The sequence below is a fragment of the Schistocerca nitens genome, chromosome 8, assembly GCF_023898315.1.
Source record: "Schistocerca nitens isolate TAMUIC-IGC-003100 chromosome 8, iqSchNite1.1, whole genome shotgun sequence".
NCBI classification, from domain to species: domain Eukaryota; kingdom Metazoa; phylum Arthropoda; class Insecta; order Orthoptera; family Acrididae; genus Schistocerca; species Schistocerca nitens.
In genome coordinates, this window is record NC_064621.1 from 518795193 (window position 1) to 518816962 (window position 21770).

General features: G+C 43.8%; 1 protein-coding gene and 1 non-coding gene across 2 annotated transcripts in view; one reads left to right on the plus strand and one right to left on the minus strand.

Moving 5' to 3' along the window:
- The first annotated feature begins 2873 nt into the window (after window positions 1-2873).
- Window positions 2874-2947, plus strand: Trnaw-cca (transfer RNA tryptophan (anticodon CCA)). Its single transcript has one exon. It is a non-coding gene; the product is annotated as a tRNA-Trp (tRNA).
- A 12637-nt stretch (window positions 2948-15584) lies between these two features.
- The window catches only part of LOC126199649 (myosin light chain kinase, smooth muscle-like), a 380890-nt gene continuing 374704 nt past the window's right edge, over window positions 15585-21770 (minus strand). The window contains exons 8-9 of the mRNA XM_049936576.1: window positions 15900-16781; window positions 15585-15774 (exon numbers count right to left, since the gene is read on the minus strand). Coding sequence (XP_049792533.1) covers window positions 15585-15774; window positions 15900-16781 — 1072 coding nt within the window. The remainder of the gene's footprint in view (window positions 15775-15899; window positions 16782-21770) is intronic.

Sequence of the window (21770 nt, forward strand, 5' to 3'; positions counted from 1 at the left end):
CGACCTCAAACGGAAACTTTTTGATCGCCACCGATAATTCCAAATGGTAGTTCGTTTAACCAGATGACCAATTTGCTTTGAATCTTCACTCGCATTTGTGTGTTTCATGGTTAATTTCTAAATTATTGACAATGATAGCTCACTCCCAAGAGTGAGTGCTTTTACATGTGCACATCATCAAGTACATATTAAATTAATGAGAAGATTCCAGAATTCTTTCAGAAATGTAAGGATGAACAAAAAGCGGAGACAGCAGAATGCGAACCAGCTGCTTTACATTTTGTAACTCAACTCCTCCATCCGCTACGCCACGGTGAACAAGTGCAACTTGTCATACATCTCCCAAAGTCTTTAAACGCTGATATGTCATTCAAAGAACGTCTCTGAATAGGAACGTATACCTGGATAGAGCCGTCGTGACACGGTATGTAAATCTGGATGGAGATGGGGCTGTACAGGTTTTGTGATATCGCTTTCTGTTATTTCACTTTGAGGAGGCACTGCAATGAACTAAACACAATTTCGTCAATGTGATACGTAACACTGAACCAATAAGAGACAAGAACGCTTTTAGGGCAGTGGTACGCTCAAGATTAATCAAAAACGCATTGCTCTTGGTACGATTTGTTGTAATAAAATGTCATTTAATAAAGTATCGGTGAAATCGTCCAACAAAAGACGCAGTCATATGTTGCGTAAGTTCAGTATAGTGTAATGGATGGTAGTGCGGACTTATGAAGTAAGAGCAGCTGTTTCGTGGCTTTCTATATTAAAAAAATTTATTCACCTTCACGTTTTCTAAAAGGTTGTGGGACTTTCTTATTCTCCTTCTTTTAGTGTTCAACCCTGAGGTTGATTTGCAGCAGAGCGCCATTCCTCTCTTCTGTCTCCCTTCCTCTTCATTTCCACGTATGTGTTACATCCAACGTCATTCATGATCTGTTGCATGTATGATATCCTCGGTCGCCACCGCCGATTGCTTCCCTCAATAGCTCCTTCTGCTATTGTTCCAATGATGTTGTTGTATCGTAGGATGTGCCCTACAAGTTTGTCTCTTCTTGTTTGGATGTGCCTCCACAGAGATCTGGTTTCCTGTACTCTTCTAAGCACCTCTTCATTTGTTACTTTCTCTCTCCAGCTGATCTTCATCATCCTTCTATAGCACCACATCTCCAATGCCTCTAGCCGTGTTCTCTCTTCTCTTCCAATTGTCCAAGTTTCACATCCGTATAGGGCCACACTCCAAACGAAACCTTTCATGATACGTTTCCTTATTTTAAGATTGATGTTGTTGCTGGTGAGTTAAGTTCCTTCTCCGATTAAATGAAATTTTGGCCTTTTGTATTTTGGTCGCAATTTCTTTCCGGCTTCTACCATCTCTTGTGATTTTGCTTCCCAGGTAAGTAAATTCCTCTATCACTTCCAGCTCCTCTCTTCCAATTCTCATTCTCAGAGGTTCATATTTTGCTCCTGTACTGCATACTATCACTTTAGTCTTTTTCTTGTTTATTCTTATTCCATACTGATAGCATAGAATTTTTTCCATTGTTCTGAGGACTTCCTCTAGATCTTCTTTTGCCTCCGTGACTATAGCAATATCATCTGCATAACGTAGCATGTCTATGTTCTGCCCATTAATTTTGATCCCCACCTCAGTAGTTTCTCGAACTTGGTCTATAGCTTCCTGGATGTAAGCACTGAATATAAGAGGAGAGAGAACACATCCTTGCCTTACCTCTTTTCTAATATTTGCTTCTTGTTCCTGGTGACAGTTCCTAATCACTGTCACCTCATTCTTATAGAAACTGAGTATCACACGGATGTCTTTGTACTTTATTCTGCTTTTGCTCAGCACTCTGATTTCTTATTAATTTAGTAGAAATATTTTCTGTAATATTCAGCGTTACGTAAATATAAGTGCACTCTCTCTCAGGAGTGAGTTTTTTCGGTTCTGTGAACATGCCAAGGAACACTGACAAGCGAATTGCAAGATTGCTTTTACGTCATTGTTTGATTCGATCGCAATTCAGTATTTATTCATCCACAAAAAGCATTATTGATTTTGGGATGTGTAATATTCTTCCAAACATTATTTATGATTTTGCGCGCGCGCGCGCGCACACACACACACACACACACACACACACACACACATTTACGTGAAGTACAGAAAATGTAACAGTAATACTGCAATAAATACATCTACATGCTTTATCTACAAGAAAGCTTGCACTGCATGCAATAGAATATTTGTATTTTCTTCTTTCAAGTTTCGTATTTCACATGTTCGAAATATTCTGCTACTGAATAGAAACAGTGATCAAGTAAGAATGACATTGTGGTTTTACTAAAAGGTGAGAATGATTGAATTATTTTTATCTTTTGTGGAATCATATCATAAATGTGTATTGCATTACTTTTAATGGAACTTTTGTAAGATGACGGCTTTACTGACTAGACATGAAAGGTTGCCTTTTGTCGTATGGCATGTTCATGGATACTATTTAAACAGGGTGTCTCTCACAAGTGTCGTCAGGCACATTTTCTCTGGTGTTTCAGCAGATATTTTCAATTGCGTTTTTTCATTGTGAAGCAGGAGTCAGCCCAAACAAATACTGCTCATCACACTTCCTGGCAGATTAAAACTGTATGCCAGACCGAGACTCGAACTCGGGACCTTTGCCTTTCGTGGGCAAGTGCTCTACCAACTGAGCTACCCAAGCACGACTCACGCCCCGTCCTCACAGTTTTACTTCTGCCAGTACCTCGCCTCCTACCTTCCTGAGGGGTTCGCAGGAGAGCTTCTGTAAAGTTTGGCAGGTAGAAGGCGAGGTACTGGCAGAAGTAAAACTGTGAGGACGGGGTGTGATTCGTGCTTGGGTAGCTCAGTTGGTAGAGCACTGCCCGCCAAAGGCAAAGGTCCCGAGTTCGAGTCTCGGTCTGGCACACAGTTATAATCTGCCAGGAAGTTTCATATCAGCGCACACTCCACTGCAGAGTGAAAATCTCATTCTGGACTGCTCATCACGTTTTTCATGCGACGACTAATATCGATGGAAAGCATCGGTTTGTTTCCCGTTAAGAACGAAACTGTTTTTTGAATCGTAATTTTACGTGTCAGTTCGTTAGAGCGGTCCGAGATTAGTCTAGTCCGACATCCGTTTTATCAGCAAAACACTAAGAATGACCAGTAATCCAACAGCGACAACACTGCCCTGGCCCATGCTGACTGCTACCGCGAAGTGTCCAGCGCTACTGACGTGTGAGATGCTGATGAACTGCTGTTTAATCTTCGCGTTTTACTGTCCCTGTTAATTCATACAGATAAATGGAATATCGGACTAGAGTAATTTGGGTCGCTCTATCGAATGGGAACATAAAATTTCTATTTAAAAATAATTTTGTTTGTAGTAGGAGACAAACCGACGCTTTGGGCGTCTCATTAATCCGCAACGATCCATGTTAGTGTAGTCAGATTAACTGTCACCATTCCACCATCGTGCGACATTTGCATGGAATGGGGGGTTTAAAAATCGGGTGTATGGGTACCGCATGCTCTAAGTCAAAATCACAAAAATCAGTGGGTGCTAACCATTCCTATCCTGTATCATTACTGGTGGCGAGAAATGGTGTCTTTATGCTAACATAAGGAAAAGAAAGGAATGGTTGTGTCCGAACAAAGCAGTAAATATCTTACGTAGACCTGCGCACATCCACAAAAGACAGTGTCATGTATCTGGTGGACGGCGACGGCTTGGTATACTACAAATTGCTTCCTTGAGATGTAACAATCACTGCTGATATTTATGGGCAATAACTGCGACGTCTTGCAAACGCAGTCCAAGACCAACAAGCAGGAAGACTGCATGAAGTGATATTACTCAATGATAACGCCCGCCCGCATTCTGCTCGACTGACAAAAAACACTATTCGGTAGTAACCCACATTATACACCTGATCTTGCGTCCTCAGATTTTCATCTTTTCCTTTCTCTATCGAACAATATTCCTGGAACTTCGTTTCTGGATGGAAATGTGCTCCGACGTGGCTCCCCGTGTTCTTCGCCTCAAATCCACGAGAGTTGTGTAGTCGCGGAATTGAAAAGTTACCACGGCGTTGGCAGATTGTTGTAAATAGTAAAGAAGAATATATTATTGATAACTAAACCTCCTGTAACGTGTATCCGTTGTGCTTGTTAAATTTATGGAAAAACACTACGAACTTATGCACCAACTCAGTAGTTTGCAAAGGTTTAATAAGTATGTGTAATGCGCTCCCAGTATTATTTTTGAACCATGTCAGTGGAAGAAGAACAGCGCAGAGGTTACCGATGTACAGGGTGCATAATAATTAACTTCATAAACGCTACAGTTGAAGTACACGATCCTAGCGGCAAAAAAAAAAAGTCTCGTAAACATAGGTCCACATATAACCGTTTGCAAGGTAATTGCGACTTTGTGGATACCAGCCACTACTGACGTGATTTGGCGTGAACACTGCGTGCTGGTCAGTGGCGTAGTCTTTGTTTACATTTTTGAGTTGTGGAGTCGTAAACATAACGGATATGACAGTACAGTACACAATCAGAGCGTCTCTCATGTCAATTGTTTGCAGAGCGTCAGCTTTCTTATACGAGTGTTGGTGGTAACATGAAAGATTACTGCAATGGGGAGTATGCGGATATGGATTTAATGTGCGGCAGGCATAACGGCAGTGAACGGGAAGCTGCACGCTTGTATCAAGAGCACGACAGCCGCGCCAGCGACCGCGGCAGCAACGTTCTGCCGACTTGTGTCCGGTGTGGCGGCCCGCACGTCGCCAGCTGGCGCGGTTGTGCGGCTTTCTCAAGCCGCAGCCGTGCCGGGGGCGGCGAGGCGGCCGCGGCCGCACCGACGCAGCGGCAGAAGCGAAGACGACGTCGGAAACGGCGTAGGGCGCAGAACAGCCCGGCGCAGCTGAGGGACGGCGCAGTAGCAGATCCACCTGCCAGGGGCAGGGACGGCCGCTCGGAAACGGGCAGCCAGGACGCAGCTCGCGCTCCCGAGAAGAGACGTGGCCTCGAACTCGGCACCGCCGTGAGGAAGGCCACTGCAGCACTCAAAGCCGTCGTGGCGGCAGAGAGGGCTGCCTTCGCAGCCGCCGTGGCTGCAGAGAAGGAAGAGGCCTTAAGGCAACTGCGAGCAGTCTTCGTCCAAGGCCCCAGCGCAGTCGTACCTGCGAACACTCCTGCGACCTCGCAGATGGACGTTCGCGCGCCTATCCCAGCGGTTGTCCCAGCAGCACCGCAGGTGAAAGGCGCAAAGAAGACAACCACCGCCGCCCCAGCAGAACCGGTGGCAACGCCGACTGCTGCGGGACCGGGCCCCGCAAGGGATCTAGAAGCCAAAAGGGCAGCCTTCATCGCACAAGCGCGAGCGAACGGTAATACTTCCTCCGACGCTGAATTGGCGCAGCTCTCTGAACAAGCGGAGCTCCTAGAAGCTACAATACAGAAGGGCTGCGCTGTGCAGTAGAGGAGGACGCTGAACGGTAGCCGATCGCCGCTGTTCTGCACCAGCCTGATGAAGCTGCACCAAGTCACTGACGACAAGGCGCAGCAGAGGGGCTAACAGCAACGCATGCGTTGCCGCGCCGGACTCTTATGTTACAGGGAGGAAGCCACTGCGGCCGGCCCAGGAGACTACGAGAGAGCCCAGCCGCAGCACCCGGACTGACCCAGCTAACGACCACGCAGCACATAGGTAACGATGCACGATACCTCACGCTAACCCTACCTCACCTTGCATGCTCTGTCGCAGCTAGCAAGCCGCTACTGCCCTTACTACCCGTCCTACGATCGCAGAGGTTTTTTTCCCTTGGCGCTGGCCTTGGCACTTTTTTTCCTCTGCTCTTACAACCGCTACCCTTCAATCGTTTTCGACCACTTCTATCTCCTGATGGACCATGTTAATGAGTAATCTTACCCAGACGCATGGATAACATCACAGCCCGCATCCTGTGACGCCTGATTCAAAAACTAACATGTTTACGGAGGTGACAGTAGAACTTTTGGTTTGGTCACCACGTTGGTGTGGGCGTGGAGGGGCCCCATCCTTTGTTAACAAAGCTTGTATCAAGACGCATACCCTGCCTGAAGGCACCCCGAGAGTGCAACGTTTACACTGGTACATCAACGCCTCGGAGAAACTGGGAGCTTTGGACATGCTGCAGGCGTGGGTAGGCCTGCACAAATTACAACTGTAGTTGAAGATGTGGTGCTGGGAAAAGTGGAACGCCCTCCAGGAATCTCGATAAGGAGACTTGCCAAACAAATTCCTGGAATGGGCTACAGTAGTATTTGTAGAATACTGTAGTGCAGTGTAGTATACTTCTACCGTTTCCAATGAGTTCATTGTTCTAGATTAACGTTCTATCGGTGGGTGAAACAACAAGCTGTAGGCAACTCTACAATTGACAGTAACATTTTATTTCCAAATGAAGTAGGGTTCATTCGTGATGGTATGTTTAATTATCATAATTCTCAGTTCGGAGTCTTCTAGGCTCCAACCAGAATGCTTTGCACGAGTCTCCACTTCAGCGACGTTTCACGTTGACTGTGTGGTTATGGGTACTAGGTAATCGCCTTAAATGTTGCCAAACAAACTCGATGGACGGAATTATCTTCTATTTCTGGGGCAAAGTCTTGCAACATAACTTGAGAATGTTCCGATAGAGCCACGCTAGAGGATGTGGTACACGTGTGATGGAATGCTGGCACATTCTGCTGCTCTTTTAAGACGACATCTTCACGCCTATATGGTCAAAGGTGGATTAGGTGAGGAGGACCTGTACCGTGGCCTCCAGAGTCATATGTTCTGAACCCCACGGATTTCTGTTTGGGGCTGCCTTATAGATCTGTGTACACCTCTCCGGTGTACAGGCCTGCATCTGGGTACAAGGACGACACTTTGAACACCTCCTCTAACAAAGAGTACAGTCATGTAACTGTCGTCGTGTCCATTCAAAGCACATCCACTTTTACCAAAGTATCTAGCAACTTTTCTTAATATTGTACAGTATAGTTACATTTTCCTAACTGGGATGACGTTTACACGGAATCAAGTCAGTAGTGGCTGGTAACCACAAATTATCTCGCAAATGGTTCTTTCACAGAGCTAGATCTGCTGAGACCTTTTTTGCTTCTAATACCATGTATTTTCAACTTTATGCGTTTACGTCATTAATTGTGATAAATGTTTTTTACAATCACTGTAAGATTACGTACTCAAGAAGACTGTGCTTTTAACAAAACGGTATTTAAATACTAATTGTTACAACAAGGAATTGCATTTATTGTTAAAACCATTGAGTGGAGCAGTTGCCATAGATAAGATTTCACAGATTTTGTTATGTGTGTACGGATCTGACCTCCCACCGTGTACGATAATTAAATTAAAGTGTATTGAAGTCGTAAGCAGTCTGATACTGACACTTGTCTCAGTTAAGAACAGGTTAAATGGATCATCCTTCATAATATTATTTCGATGTATGCAAAATCTGACGCTCTTAGCTACATGATGGTATTAAGGATGAACAGAAACAGAACTATGTGTACTGAGGCACTCAAAACAGTTTCACGTTTGAAAGAGCATAAACAAAGAAAGGCTCTATGAGATCAATAATTATTTCGTCGCATAAACTGATTGCTTGAAATTAACAGCGTCACTGTCACAGGAACAATCAATAATGAGATTGTTGCATTAATATTGTTGTTAATGAGCTGAAATTACGCGTGGCGTATGATAGCAATTCGGTCAGTTAAATCGTAACAAAAGACGCAGACTATATTTACCAGACAAAATGCCATGAACATTAAATCGTCCGTGCATAAATCAGACACAGAAGGCACACAAAATATAGCGAGGTTTTACGTTAATCGTTTGATTCTATCGTGCTATGTCCAGTTTAGTTTTAGAATGTAGGGGGTGTTTCAAAATGAATATACAGGTTTTAAGGTCTTGTAGCATTTATTACATTCAACTTACAATTATAAATAACACATCAAACAAAAGAGCAACTCAAACAGTTTCTTTTGTACAGCTGTGCGCAAAGGGAACAGTATGGAGCAACCAAGAGTGACTGAAGAACGTGTTGAACGAGTGAGAGCATTTTACGCGTAGCCCCAAGAAATCAGTTCGGGAGGCTAGTCGTGAGTTATTAGTTCCAGTAACGTATGTGTGGAGACTAAAGGAGACGCTTACAACTAAGTCTTTGTCGTTTGCAGGTGTTACAAGCTTTACTGCCTACAGACTATGGTTTACGTGCCAACTTTGTAAACGAAATGTTGCTGCAAGACGATAAAAATTTTCTCGTGTCGTCTTCAGTGATGAATCGACGTTTCACCAAAGTTGAAATGTTTACACACAAAATGTGAATTGAATGTTTTGGGTCCCAAATCCTGGCGAAAAGTTTATGGGCCTTTCCTTTTGGGTGAAGCGACTGTAACTGGTGTTTCTTACCTCCTCAACTGGAAGAAGCTGATTATCAGAATTTTATTTGGCAGCTAAGATGGTGCGCCACCTCGCTCAGTACGCGATTGGTTAAACGACGTTGTACACGACCACTGCATTGGTCGTTCACATACGGTTTGACACCATGCAGTTTTTACTTTCAGGGGTTCATAAAGGATCGCATGTATGTGTCTCCGCTACCAGCTAATCTACACGATTTTAGAAACAGAATGGTTGCAACAATTACTCCACATACACTGACCAAGGTTTGGGAGGAAATCGCTTACCAACTCGATAGATGACGAATGTGCTCACAATGAACAGTTCAAGAAAAACTGTTTGAGTTGGTCATTCATTTGACGTATTATTTAAAACTACAAGTTCAATTAAATAAATGCTAAAAAGCCTTAAAACCCGTATATTCATTTTGAAACACTATGTATATATGTGATTATGCCTCATGGACTAATTTTTTTATCATACAGGATGACACCCTCCATCGACAAAATTTTCTTAGTAGTTTAATATGACACACCTATGGGTTCTTGTGCAGTGAGTAAGATGCTGGACTCGTCTACTCGTCCGGATTTAGAGATCTGTGCTTAGTATAAATAACTTCAGGTTGAAACTTCCTAGCCAATCCTCACCTCCTACTCTCCAAACTTGACATAAATTCTACTGCGGAACTTGCGGAAGTAGCAATCTTGGATGAAAAGAGAGCTAATCCTGTACGTAGAAGATGAAGTACTGGCGGAAGTGAATCTTAGAGGACGGATCGTGAGTCGTGCTCCGTAGCCCAGGTAGCAGAGCGAAAGGCAAAGGTCCTGCGTTTTAATCTGCTGGGAAGTTTCATATCAGAACACACTCCGCTGCAGTGTGAAAATTCATTCTGGTCGCTTCAGGGTATTTCAACCCCATAGCTTATATACAGGGTCCCATATCATTCCAACCTACAAAGGTGCTCTTTCTGTAATACTTTGGTATTGTTGGGGTTGTTATTTTCTACTCGTCCTTCCTTCCTTTATTTGTTGTATCATGAATTTTCGAAATATGAGAGTTGAACAAGAAATAAATTCGTGAACATGCAGCACACAGTCACTTGCCGATCATATGCCGTTTTTGACTCCTGGCGGTAGTCGAAAGGAAATATGTCACGATGTTTTTATTTCTGCAACTCTTCTTGTTGTAAATTCTGTAACATTCGACTGAAGAATAGTCACGAGCGATTACTACCATGTTGCTATACTGGGAACAAAGAATGAATAAAAGAAATAAGAACAGCCACAGTTAACATTACAAAGATAAAAATTTAACAAGAAAGCTTACAAATACCATGTTTCTTTATTGTACACATATTTACAGAAAAGTAAAACTTAAAATAAGAAAAGTAAACAGGTTATTCCAACGTAAATTATATTGTTCTAAGAAATATCAATATTTTTTTAAAAATAGAGATGCATTTCAATATCACAGAAAAAATATTTTTTCCTGCTTGGTAAAATTCTACTGTCTGTATATGTCTAAGCACTGGAAGAAAAATACTAGGCTACAATTGCGACTAGAGTTTCACAACGTTCAGATACATACATTATAGAAAAAAGTACTGCTTACATTTTAGCACCCAAAAAAAGATCAAAGTAGTTCAGTAATCATAATTTACAACTGACCATACCACAATCATAATCATCAGTGGTCACCATTTATTTAATTTAGAGTCACAAACAGAGTAGCTGTCTACTTTGAATAAAACCATGACCAGTTTATCGAATACAAAGCTTTATTCTACAACACATCTATGAAGTTCACAATGAAATTTATATGCAGATTGTGACTGTATTTATGAAATAATGTTTTGCAAATAATGTTTTAAACCTATGGTAACTATGAGGTGAGATATGGTCATTGTGGGAAGTAAATACACTTACCAATGCGCATGCACATAACCGCTGTGGCTATGCAACTGCCACGTGAATGAAACATATGTTACTAGGTAATTACTTATTTACATAAACAGCTTTGTTCTTTAATTTTTGGTCAGCATTTTGTTCCAGTATTCGTACTATGGACATAAAGAACACTAAAACTCGACTATTCAGAAAGGAAAATAAGAAATTTAAATATATTTATATTAAACACAACAATATGTATATATACTTTTAAAATTAATAACAACTTTGGTTCTAAAGCTTGAATGAAAGTAATGAGTTAAAATAAATTACACGTCTAACTCAAATTATTTAACAATAAATATCAATATGTGGAATGAAGGGAGCTGATACAATGCCTATTTAGGCCACACAGTAGATGCCGTTTTAGAGTTTCATCACATCAACTGCCATGGCATCTGTCACTGACCCGTCACAATTCTGAACTGATTGTCAGGAATCCGGCGTGTTGCAAAAAAGTATTTCAAAAAGTCAGCAGGTTTTTTGCTATAGTTTCAGAGTTCACGTTTAGCTATAAGTGAGAGTCTATGAAAAAGGAAAGATGCTCCTTACTGACATTATTTGGTGTCTTGATTCTCACAATGAAGTGGTGGCATTCCATCTGTGTTGCCCAAATCTTGACTGTACTGAATCGTGCAGCACTAAAGTATACATGCACAAGAACTGAGGAAAATTAGTCTGTACTACTTCGTCAGACTCTTGTGTGTTCCATTCGACCTTAGTCTGATAGGCAGCAAAACAAATTAGGACCACTGGTAGCTTTTAATGCTGAAGGAAAATCATCAGTTCGACTTTCTACAGGTCGACAGTTTGATATATTAATAAATCTCTTTTTTTGGCAATGCTCTTTTCATCAAACAAGACTGATGAAATTAAGCAAATGTGGAAACTACTGCACTTTAATAATTCTTATTAGACAAAACCTCCCATAATTTAACGTCAAATACTTCAGAAAGGAAGACTATTATTAAAACAGATATAAATATACATTACCAAGCTATTTTTTCAACTAACTAAATCACCGAACCTCATCAGCTGCTAACACTATATCCATCGACAAATAAAATTAACAGAGATGACTTTAAATGTAGGTCTTTCTGGTTGCATGATAATCCATTAAATAGATACAGCTGACTATCGAAACTGAGCATACGATCCATATAAAGATGTTGTTCTCAACAGTATGATAACCCATCATAAAAAACACATGTTTCTTAAAAGACACTCGTGTCATTACTTAATGTAACTGGTGTGTCAAATGGATCGGAGGAAGCTTGTGTACATTCGAAGGAGTGGTCAAGTCGGGGAAAACGCACAGTGGAAATGATGGAGAACACAGTTACGGTCACTGGAGATGGCGCCGTTTTGTGCTGAGTATAATAAAGAAACCAGGGCAGTGGTCATAACTTTCGCAGTTTCTTGTGGATGACGCTATAGTTGCTGGTCATTCACATATTGCCACTTCCAGAAAATCTTTTCTCTGTGTAAAATTTTCTTGTGAATTTAAAATGTATACCAAACTAGGGAACAATTGAAGGATTTTAGGGAATATAGGAGAGTTAAGAAGCATATCTAGAAAAAAGAAAGAAACATACGTCGCATGCATAGATTTAGAGGATTTTGATACAGTGAAATACAATAAAATGTTTTCCATTACCAGCAGTGTGATAGCAACTCTGGAGATACAAGGAGAATCCATCTCTTTATGTGAGGCAAACTGGAGTAGTCATTATTGATGGAATAGTTCAAGAAAGGAAAACCAAGCGAGGTATAAGTCTCAGTGTTAGTCATCGTCACTACTGATATTTATTATATATGTTGAAGGGGTAATGAAGAAAATAAACAACTACTTTCATGTGATAGATGTTTCTCACGCATAGAAAATCAGTATGATTTGGTTCGCTGATGAGATAGCAGTGGTCGCTGAAACTGAATCTTATTTGATTCGGGAGCGTAATGTAATGGAGTTTGTGCAAGCGGATGGCTGTAATACTCACACACAAAGAAAGATAATTCAATCGTTTATACGGCGAATGTACATGCCATAAGGCAAAACGTAAAACTTTGACAGAAGACTGCTGAAGAAGTGGATGAATTTTGCTACCTCGGATGTAAAAAGTAAAAGAAGGAAGAAACGAGAAAACATAGCACAAAGATTCCTCTAGGTAGAAATGGACTCCTGAAAAAAAAGAGCAGTTCCTGATGTCTCAAAATATAAACCTTGAGACCAACAGATTGCTGATAAACTGAATTTGGAGCACAGCTACGAGATTATTATTGTTTAAAGAGTATCATCCGCCATCTTATATGCTTCCTAAAACTTGATAACATCATATTGCGTAGTTAATGGCGAGTTCTCACACCTGATTTATTATCATCCTGCAGTCTGGATGATCGTAGACACGTTCGTCCTTAAATTCATTCCACATCGGAAATGAAATGCTATTTTTTTCATTTCTGTGTAGTCATCGTGTCTGTAATTGATGAATAACTATTGAAGGTAGTAGTTACAAACATGAAATACCTTCAACAACTATTTATTCTCTTTCTAACTACAAATCCAAATGTGTCTCTTTCGTATTCCAATAAAAAGACTACCGACTTCGAAATCACAAGGATCCATCTTCAGGTATACGAATACTGAGACAGTTGCAGTGTCATAATTCCAAAAATGATAGCAGTTACATTGGAACACAATAAATACAGTTGTTTGGATATAGAAATATAAAGAGAACAGGTAGTATTTATTTTCCGCAATGAAAGTCTTGGTGGCAGACTTATCCATCATTGCCATCACTATGGAAGCTACAAGATCCCGAAATTCGGGCTGCACAGCAATTTTATAATGGTGAAGAAGTGAGGAGTGATTTCCCCTCTGTCTTCCACAGCCATGGAACCTACGAAATCCCGAGACTGGGTTTAACACAGTGCTTACAATGGCAGTGAGACTAAGAGTAACCCCCCACTATCTTCCATCGCTAGTCAGAATCTACAAAATTCTGAAACTGTGGCCTAACATAGCTTTCATAAAGATAATGGAATGAGGTGTGACTCCTCACCATCGTTCAACACTTGATATTCTAGCGTAATACACGCTTTGCAAACTCGTTCAAGTGAGGAATAACTACCCACCGTCAACTATCATTTTGGAATCTAAAATTACGGAAATTCACGTAGCAGATTGCTTTACAAAGGGTGATGGGATAGGGAGGGACACCACAACATATTTCATCACTAGGGACCCTACAAGATCCGGAAGCTCAGGCTTAATAACGACTGTACAAGTGAAATGGGGTGAAGGGGGACTCCTCACCATCATCCGTTTACAGTGAACGCAGGACTGGAGCTAATCGTGGAGGGGCTATTCATGTGATTGACGAAATAGTTTTGAGGTTTCACAACAAACTGCTGTAGGAAATAGTTAGTATAGATTCTTTGGAAGGAGATGGGAGGGGGGCTGGAGAGCAACTGTCTTACCCTGCCCTTCGCTGGATATACCATTGCCTTCCTACGCTAAGGAATCTAAAAATCCGGAAACTGAGGCTTAACACAGGCTTTACAAGGGCGTTTGGTTGAAGAGGGTACCTCCACCATTTTTCTGTCGCTGTGAAAGCTACGAGGGGCTTTCAATTAGCAAGGCCACACACTTTTTTCTCGTCCAGTTTCGATTGAAAAAATACGGAGTTTGTTTTGGGACATTGTGGAATATTCCAGCTTCAGCCTATATAATTACATGAAGCTCCGATAGGTGGCACCGCTATACGTACACCTCAAAGTAGCTTTTGCAATGAATGTACATTCGAAACAAAAGCTTTCATTGAGTTTCTTTCGGAGTAAAACCAGAGTATCGCAGATATCAGTAGGCGCATACAGAATGTCTATGGAGACCTGGCAGTGAACAAAAGCACGGTGAGTCGCTGGGCAATGCGTCTGTCATCATCGCAACAAGGTAGCGCAAACCCATCCGATACCCTGCGTGTCGGCCGGCTGTTGACTTGAAGAAATACTTGTGTTCATCATCACAAGAATGCAAACGAAATTCTCCTTCTCGATGACAGCGCAAGGCCTCACACAGGTCTGCGCACCTGAGAGGAGTTCACAGCTTCATTGGGCTGTTCTTCCTCATCGTCCCTACAGTCCGGATCTCACAGTTTCCAACTTCCATCAGTTTGGCCCAAAGAAGGATGCACTGCACTGGAACCCGTACACGAATGATGGGGAGATTACTAATGCAGCAAGACGTTGCCTCCGACGGGGAGCAGTCGAGTGGTATAACGCGGGCATATAGGTCCTCACAGTAACACGGAAATTTTGGTAAGACCTATGGGACCGACGGGAGCAGCCGCGCGAACCGTGACAAGGTGCCTCACACCACACGGCTGCCCCGCGCGGCTGTAAGATAGCACAAGGCCGTTACATCTAATGGAGATTTTGTTTAAAAATAGGTTTCTGTAATCAAAAGAGTGGGAAATATGTTTTGGAAAAAATTAACTTGCTTTTAGAAAAAATGTGTGTTGTATTACTAATTGAGCGCCCTTCGCACAATACTAGAAATTCAAGCTTAACGTAGGCTATATAAAAGCGGTGAGACAAGGAGGGACTGTGCCTCGTGATGACTGGGTGTTGTGTGCTGTCCTTAGGTTAGTTAGGTTTAAGTAGTTCTAAGTTCTAGGGGACTGATGACCATAGCTGTTAAGTCCCATAGTGCTCAGAGCCATTTGAACCAAGGAGGGACTGTCTACCATTTTCCATCAGTATCGAAATTTAGGCTTAATACCGGTTTAAATGGGCAGCATGGTGAGAAATAGCTTCATGTTATACTCTACCACTAGAGAATCTACAAGGCCGCAGAATTCATACCTGGCATATGCTTTAAAGGGAGATGAAGTGAGGAGTAACTCCACTGATCTTCCATCACTACAGAAATTACAGGAACGTGAAATTCATGCTTGAGAGAAGTGCGACAGAATTAAGAGGAATTTCCCAAAATCTTCCTTCATTGTGGAAATTAAAAGATCCGGAAGTTCAGATTTAACAAAGGGGGTTGAGGTGTGGGCCGGCTTGTGACAGACGCTGCAGCAGTCGGAGTGAATTGCACGCTGGTGAAGATGTGGTAGACCGGTCGTCAGGAGCCGAGAAGGCACCCGCCTCACGCAGCTCCGGCATCGTCGGGCTCCAGCTTGGCGCCCATCCTGCGCAGTGCGATGATGGTGTTGACGGCCTTGATCCAGCGCTTCTTGATGACGTAGCGCTTGAGTTTAGCCGTGGACAGCTGAGTGACAGCGGCGACTCCCTGCAGCCACTTGTGGCGCAGCGCCTGGGCCGCCGTCATGCGCCTTCTGCGGAACAAGCAACAGCTGGGGCTCACTGGACTGGGAACTGGGGGCGCTGTCGCCTCTGCGTCGCGCAGCTGCCGGTGGTGTTGGTGCTGGTGCTGGTGCTGGTGGTGCCGGCGGTGGAGGACTCGCGGCGCACCACGGTGCGCTCGTCACTGCGCCACTCGGCCACCACCAGGTGCTGGAGCAGGTCCGGAGGGTTGTGCAGAGGGTCTGGCAACGCGCGCGGCACGTCGCGGTTGAGGTTGGAGACGCGGTGCTTGCCGGCCTGACGCCGCCACGCCGGGGGGCTGTCCGCCGGCTGCCGGGGGCCCTGCAGGAACGGGGGCGGCGGGGGCAGCTCGGCCGGAGGGGGCACGTTGTTGTTGGCCACGTCGGCCGCCGGCGGCAGCGTCGACGGCGGCGACAGCAGCGAGGCCATCTCGTACAGCTTGTCCGACAGCTTGCGGATCTCGTCCGCGAGGTTGACCGCGCCGGGCGCGGGCGCCTGCGGCAGCTGGGGTCCGGAGTCGCGCCTCGCCGTCACCGCGCAACCCTCGGAGGCGCGGCGCTCGAACGTCTGCAGGCGCTCCAGATGGTAGCGGCCCTGGCTGGCCACTGCCGGCTCGAAGTGGCGCACCCTCGAAGGAGGAGTGCCCACCACCGTGGGCGCCGACGGCCGGCGCTGCCCCAGCGCCACCTGCTGCTGCTGCTCGAGCACCGAGTCGGGCGAGGACGACAGTGAGGAGGTGTAGGAGGAGTAGGATGTGAGGGAGCCCGGCGGCGACGGCGACAGCCCCCCCAGCGACGTGTGCGACGCCACCGTCTGCAGCGAGCTGCTCGCCAGCGGCATGATCATCTGGCCGCAGCCGTCGAACAGGTACGGGCTGTTGGGGTGGTCGTTCCAGCGCTCCACGAACACGCGCAAGTTATCTTTGCTCAGGTCTAGCTCCTCCGGAGGTGGAGGAGGGGCGGGAGGCTTTCTCTTGAGCCAGGGGTGCGCTAGGCACTGGGAGGCCGACATGCGCCCCCTATGCAGGCAGACAAAGACCCCATTGTTAGAGGGGAAACACCGCACGGCACATGCACGCTCCGGATCGCCTGTCTCCACAAACAGAAACTCACTTCCTGAATTTTGTTAAGGGCGTGACTAATTTAAGGAAAAAGGAAGGAAAATCAGGCTTTTACATCCCATCAACATTAAGGTCACTGAAATGATAGCGGTACGAGCAGTCCACCTATCACAATGACAGCATGTCGGGAGTTAAAGGACTGGGGTACAATAGTGATCAGCTACTCACGAGCCTTACATATCTGTAGTCAATGGTAACCATCCCTTGAGATGGTGTAAAGAGGGACGATACTGGATAGTGAATGCTTGGAAACGAGTGATCTGGAGTGAGGAATCACGCTACAACCTATGGCAGTCCGATGGAAGGGGTTAGGTTTAGCGAATGCCTGGGGAACGTTATTTGCCATCAAGAGTAATGCCAACATTGAAGTATCAAAGCTCCAAACATCAGCGTCCAACATCATTACCCTCTCTGGTTTCGTCTCTGAGTAGAACTCTAGCCGATATAAAGGCGTACGGTGGATGCACGCTATGTTAATGTGGACTAGAAGATATCGAGATTTCTTTATGAGATAGCGTATTTCTGTATTATTCCGCTCTCGCATAGTACGTGGAGAATAGGGACACTTGAATCTTTCCGTGAGTGCTATGGTTTCTGTTATTTTATCACAACGGTCTTTTATCCCTATGTAGGCGGGAGTCAACAAAATATTTTGGCATTTAGAGGAGAAAGTTGGTGACTGAAATTTAGTGATTTCGCTGCAACGAAAACCGACTTCGTTTTAACGTTTTTCACCATAATTCGCGTATACAAAACGAGCTGCCCTTGTATGACGTCCTCCATCGATCCTATATTGTAAGGATCCCATGCCGTGCAGCATTACTCCAGAGTAGGACGGACAAGCATTATCTTTAGTAACATCTGAGCATGTGAATTAAGCACAATACAAAGAGGTCTTCAAATTACAGCAATTCCACAATGTAAGGTAGCGTAAGAAACGAATGAAGATTATTGCTCTACATCCAGTCAATAATGAAGGCATTGTAGACGATAGACAATGGTGGTTAGGGGTAGGATAGCAAAGGAAATCGGCCATGTCCTTCTCATAAGAACCATCCCTACATTTGTCGTAAATAAAAAAGCGAGAGGCCTTCAGTATACAGGATTTAGTCAGTGTCAGATAACATAACGAAGGAAGGGAGGCTAAGGTTTAACGTCCCGTCGACGACGACGTCATTAGAGACGGAGAAGACTCTCACACGGGGAAGAAAGTACGAAGGAAATCAGCCATATTCTTTTCAAAAGAACTATTCCGGAATTTACCTTAACGGATTTAGGGCCAGCATGGAACATTATTTTTGTGTTTTTGGTTTCAAGCCCGATGTAAAATGGCATGCAGTTCAGTCAGTTTATGGAAAAACCGAAGTTGGGAAGGGGGACCACTCCTTTGTAAAAGAAAAAAAATAGTCAATGACTTTTTCCAGCTCTTCGAGTCAAGAAGTGCTGTGGTTACTCATCATCAGAAATGCAGATGTGGCCAGATAATGATTTGAATCACCAATCTCACAAATGTGAGTTTGCTCTATTAACCACTGTAGAGATACAACAAGAGGCTGTGCGAGTACTAAGCGGTATAACTAGGGACAAAACCACTTGGACCAAACCTACATGTCTCATATCTCCCTAATCCAACATCCATATTTTTAATGAAACTGGTGAATACATTCAAATTCTACTTAAATTGTTGAAATGTGAGGCCTACTGTAAATTTAATTGGTATTCTCCTGGAATGGGAGAAATGTGTGAGAAACGGCTTTTGCGCTCGCGTTCCTTACAGAGCAAAGTTTCCAAAATAGCTGGTTTACCGAGTGGCTGGGATACAGGGCACTGAATTGCGTGTGTGAGTGGGCTCACTCGACCAAAGCTAACATTTTCTACATTGTTCCTAATTAAACTTCATCTACATACATGTGGAAACAACTGATTGAGAGAATACGCCGATGAAGTCGTAAGAACCCTTTTTTAAAAGTACATTGGTGAGAAGCACTCTTTTCAACAATTTCTTTACGGATAACATACAGCCCTCGGGTCACTGTGGTAGGTGGCCGGCCGAAGTGGCCGTGCGGTTAAAGGCGCTGCAGTCTGAAACCGCAAGACCGCTACGGTCGCAGGTTCGAATCCTGCCTCGGGCATGGATGTTTGTGATGTCCTTAGGTTAGTTAGGTTTAACTAGTTCTAAGTTCTAGGGGACTAATGACCTCAGCAGTTGAGTCCCATAGTGCTAAGAGCCATTTTTCACTGTGGTAGGTACCACACATGAAAGACCAAATAAGAAGATTATAACTGTCCATTCAGGAAAGATCTATTTAGATGTGTCAAATAAATGCTTATGTGTAAATATAGTACAACTATCGGAACATTAGCTTTCTCCGTTCGAAATTGATAACGGTGATGAACAGTAAAATGATTTAATGTTTCATCAGTTTATTGCTTGGGAGCTGTTGCACATTATTTTACAACACCTAATATCATGAATAATGTTCTGTATGTGAAGAAGAGCAGTGGGCTCAATGTTCGTTGACTCCGGACCAAAAACACTCAAGAATGAATGTTTTAGAAGCATGTTTGAAAAACTGAAGCGTATTCCGAAGATTTCTGATGGCGATATGTGACTGTAGACTGAACGTGTATCTACCATTACAAACTGAAGAATACTTCAGTCACATTAGTGGATCTGCGAACTCGAAAGCGCACAAAAATAGAAAGTAGAAACAATTTTGTCTTTTGGAAAAATGATGACAGATTCTTGGGATTCTAAATCTTGACTGACTGCTTGAAAAAGGGCGAAACACTGACTGCAGCCGTACCGTTGAAATGAGTGAGTTGATACAAACTGCTGTCGTGCGGAATGGTGATCTTGCCCCGGTCTATGTACCAACTCGTGCATGGTTCGCTGCGGTAGCAAAATGGCACCAATTGGGCTTTGAAAAATCGCCAACCGGCTAATGCTGCAGCTCTTTCCTCATGCTACGTTTTTATTTCCTGACCTCAAAAAACCAACCACAGAGAAGAAATTTACCCTTAATGAGGAAGTTATCACTGGCACAAACGATTATTATGCAGGGTTCTAACGAGTTCTTTTCTGAACGTATAATAAAATTACAGTGTCGCAGAACTAAATGGATCAAATGCACTGAGCGCGATGGAGATTACGTTGAAATGTACACTGGTGAAAAAAATGCAACACCTTCGAGGACTGCGTTTAGTGGGACCAGTGTGCATACTAAGGAGTCGCAGTCTTACTGTCTCATTTGTCACGATCTTCAACAATCAGATGGTGCTCAGAAGGCTTTTCTGTGCACTCTTCTCTGCAGAATGTAACTGTGCTGAGTTTAGAGGTGAACAGTGATTGCAACATTATTTTAGGGTACAACGATGCCCCACCAACGAGCACGTTCTCCTGTTAAACAGCTTGAGCCACGTGAATGGGGTGGCACTGTGAGGCTGCCTTGGACACACTGAGAGATTGCTGCACATGTCGAGCACAATGTATTGGTGATGTGTCGCTGCTTTAATGTGGAGGATTCCCATACCTGTTTGTGAACGTTCGCGTAGATGAGACGCACGTTATGATCGACAACTTGTTCGAGCAGCAGTGGGCAACATCACCCAGGAAGGGAACGTGGGCACGTGTTGCACCTGCTGCGTCATCAGGGACTATTGGGAACAGTCTGCCCGCAGCAAGATTAAGACCATGTGTGCCCTGGCCAGGCTACCACTGACACAACCAACCATGGCTACTCTGCGATCGTGAAAGAGTTGACTGGACATTGGAATGGTCTCCACTGGTGACACTAGGTTATGTCTGTCTGCGAGTGATGGACGTACACACGTACTGCGTAGACCTGGTGGGCTGCCTATTCCAAGGGCATTCGCTCACGTCACAAACGTCCCACCCCGTGTCTCATGGTGTGGGGGGCCATCAGCTGCAACTCGCGCTCACGTTTTATGTTCCTGCATGGTGAGGTAACCGATGCCCGCTCCATTGCACAGGTTGTTATACCAGCGCTGCTGCCATTTCTTAGACAGGGAAGTGATTTGCATCTTCAGCAGGGCAATGCACGTCCACATACGGCTACTGCGACGGAGCGTGCTTTGCGTGATGTGTTACTGCCCTTGCCAGCTTGAGCACCACATCTCTCGCCAACTGAATACGTATGGGACACAGTGAAGTGGAAACTTACTCGATCTCCATAGCCTGCAAGAACTATTGCCGAATTGCAACAAAGACTGTAAGAAGCTTGTGAAAGGCTATCGCAGGATGTCATTCGGTATCTTAATTTTCATTAGTACGCAAGAATACACACCTGCGTTGTCACCAAGGAGGGGGGTGGGGGTGGGGAGGGTTTACGCCATGTATTGAAGCATCTCTTTGGTCAGCCTTCACTACTGTGTCCTGTGTGTATTATATGATCTGACTCTGTTACCATATACTTCTATAAATATGACAGGTAGTCACATCATTTGCTAACAAAATTACCTTGTCCTTCTGGGTATTGCATTTTTCCGCCAGTGTATTTTTTTATTTTTGAAACAAAGAAGTTTTTTTCATTTTGTCTAAAAATAATCAGCATACCAGTGTATGCTGCGTGTCTTTGTCAACTAGCGCAACAAAAATCGATTTTTTTCCGCTTCTCAACACTACTGAAAACTTACAAGCTAATTCTAGAATAGTTGCAAATATGAGGTACACATGTCAATAATCAGCGACTGGTACTGGAACTGCGATATCAGCCTGCGTTATTGGCTAGTGTAAAGTCATCAAACGCAAGATTAATATGAACATAACGGAGCTTTTTCGGCATTTTAATAGCTGTAGTAATCAAGGCCTGCGCAATGATGACTATAAATTTTACATAGTACAGAGGTCGCGCAAGTTCGATAATT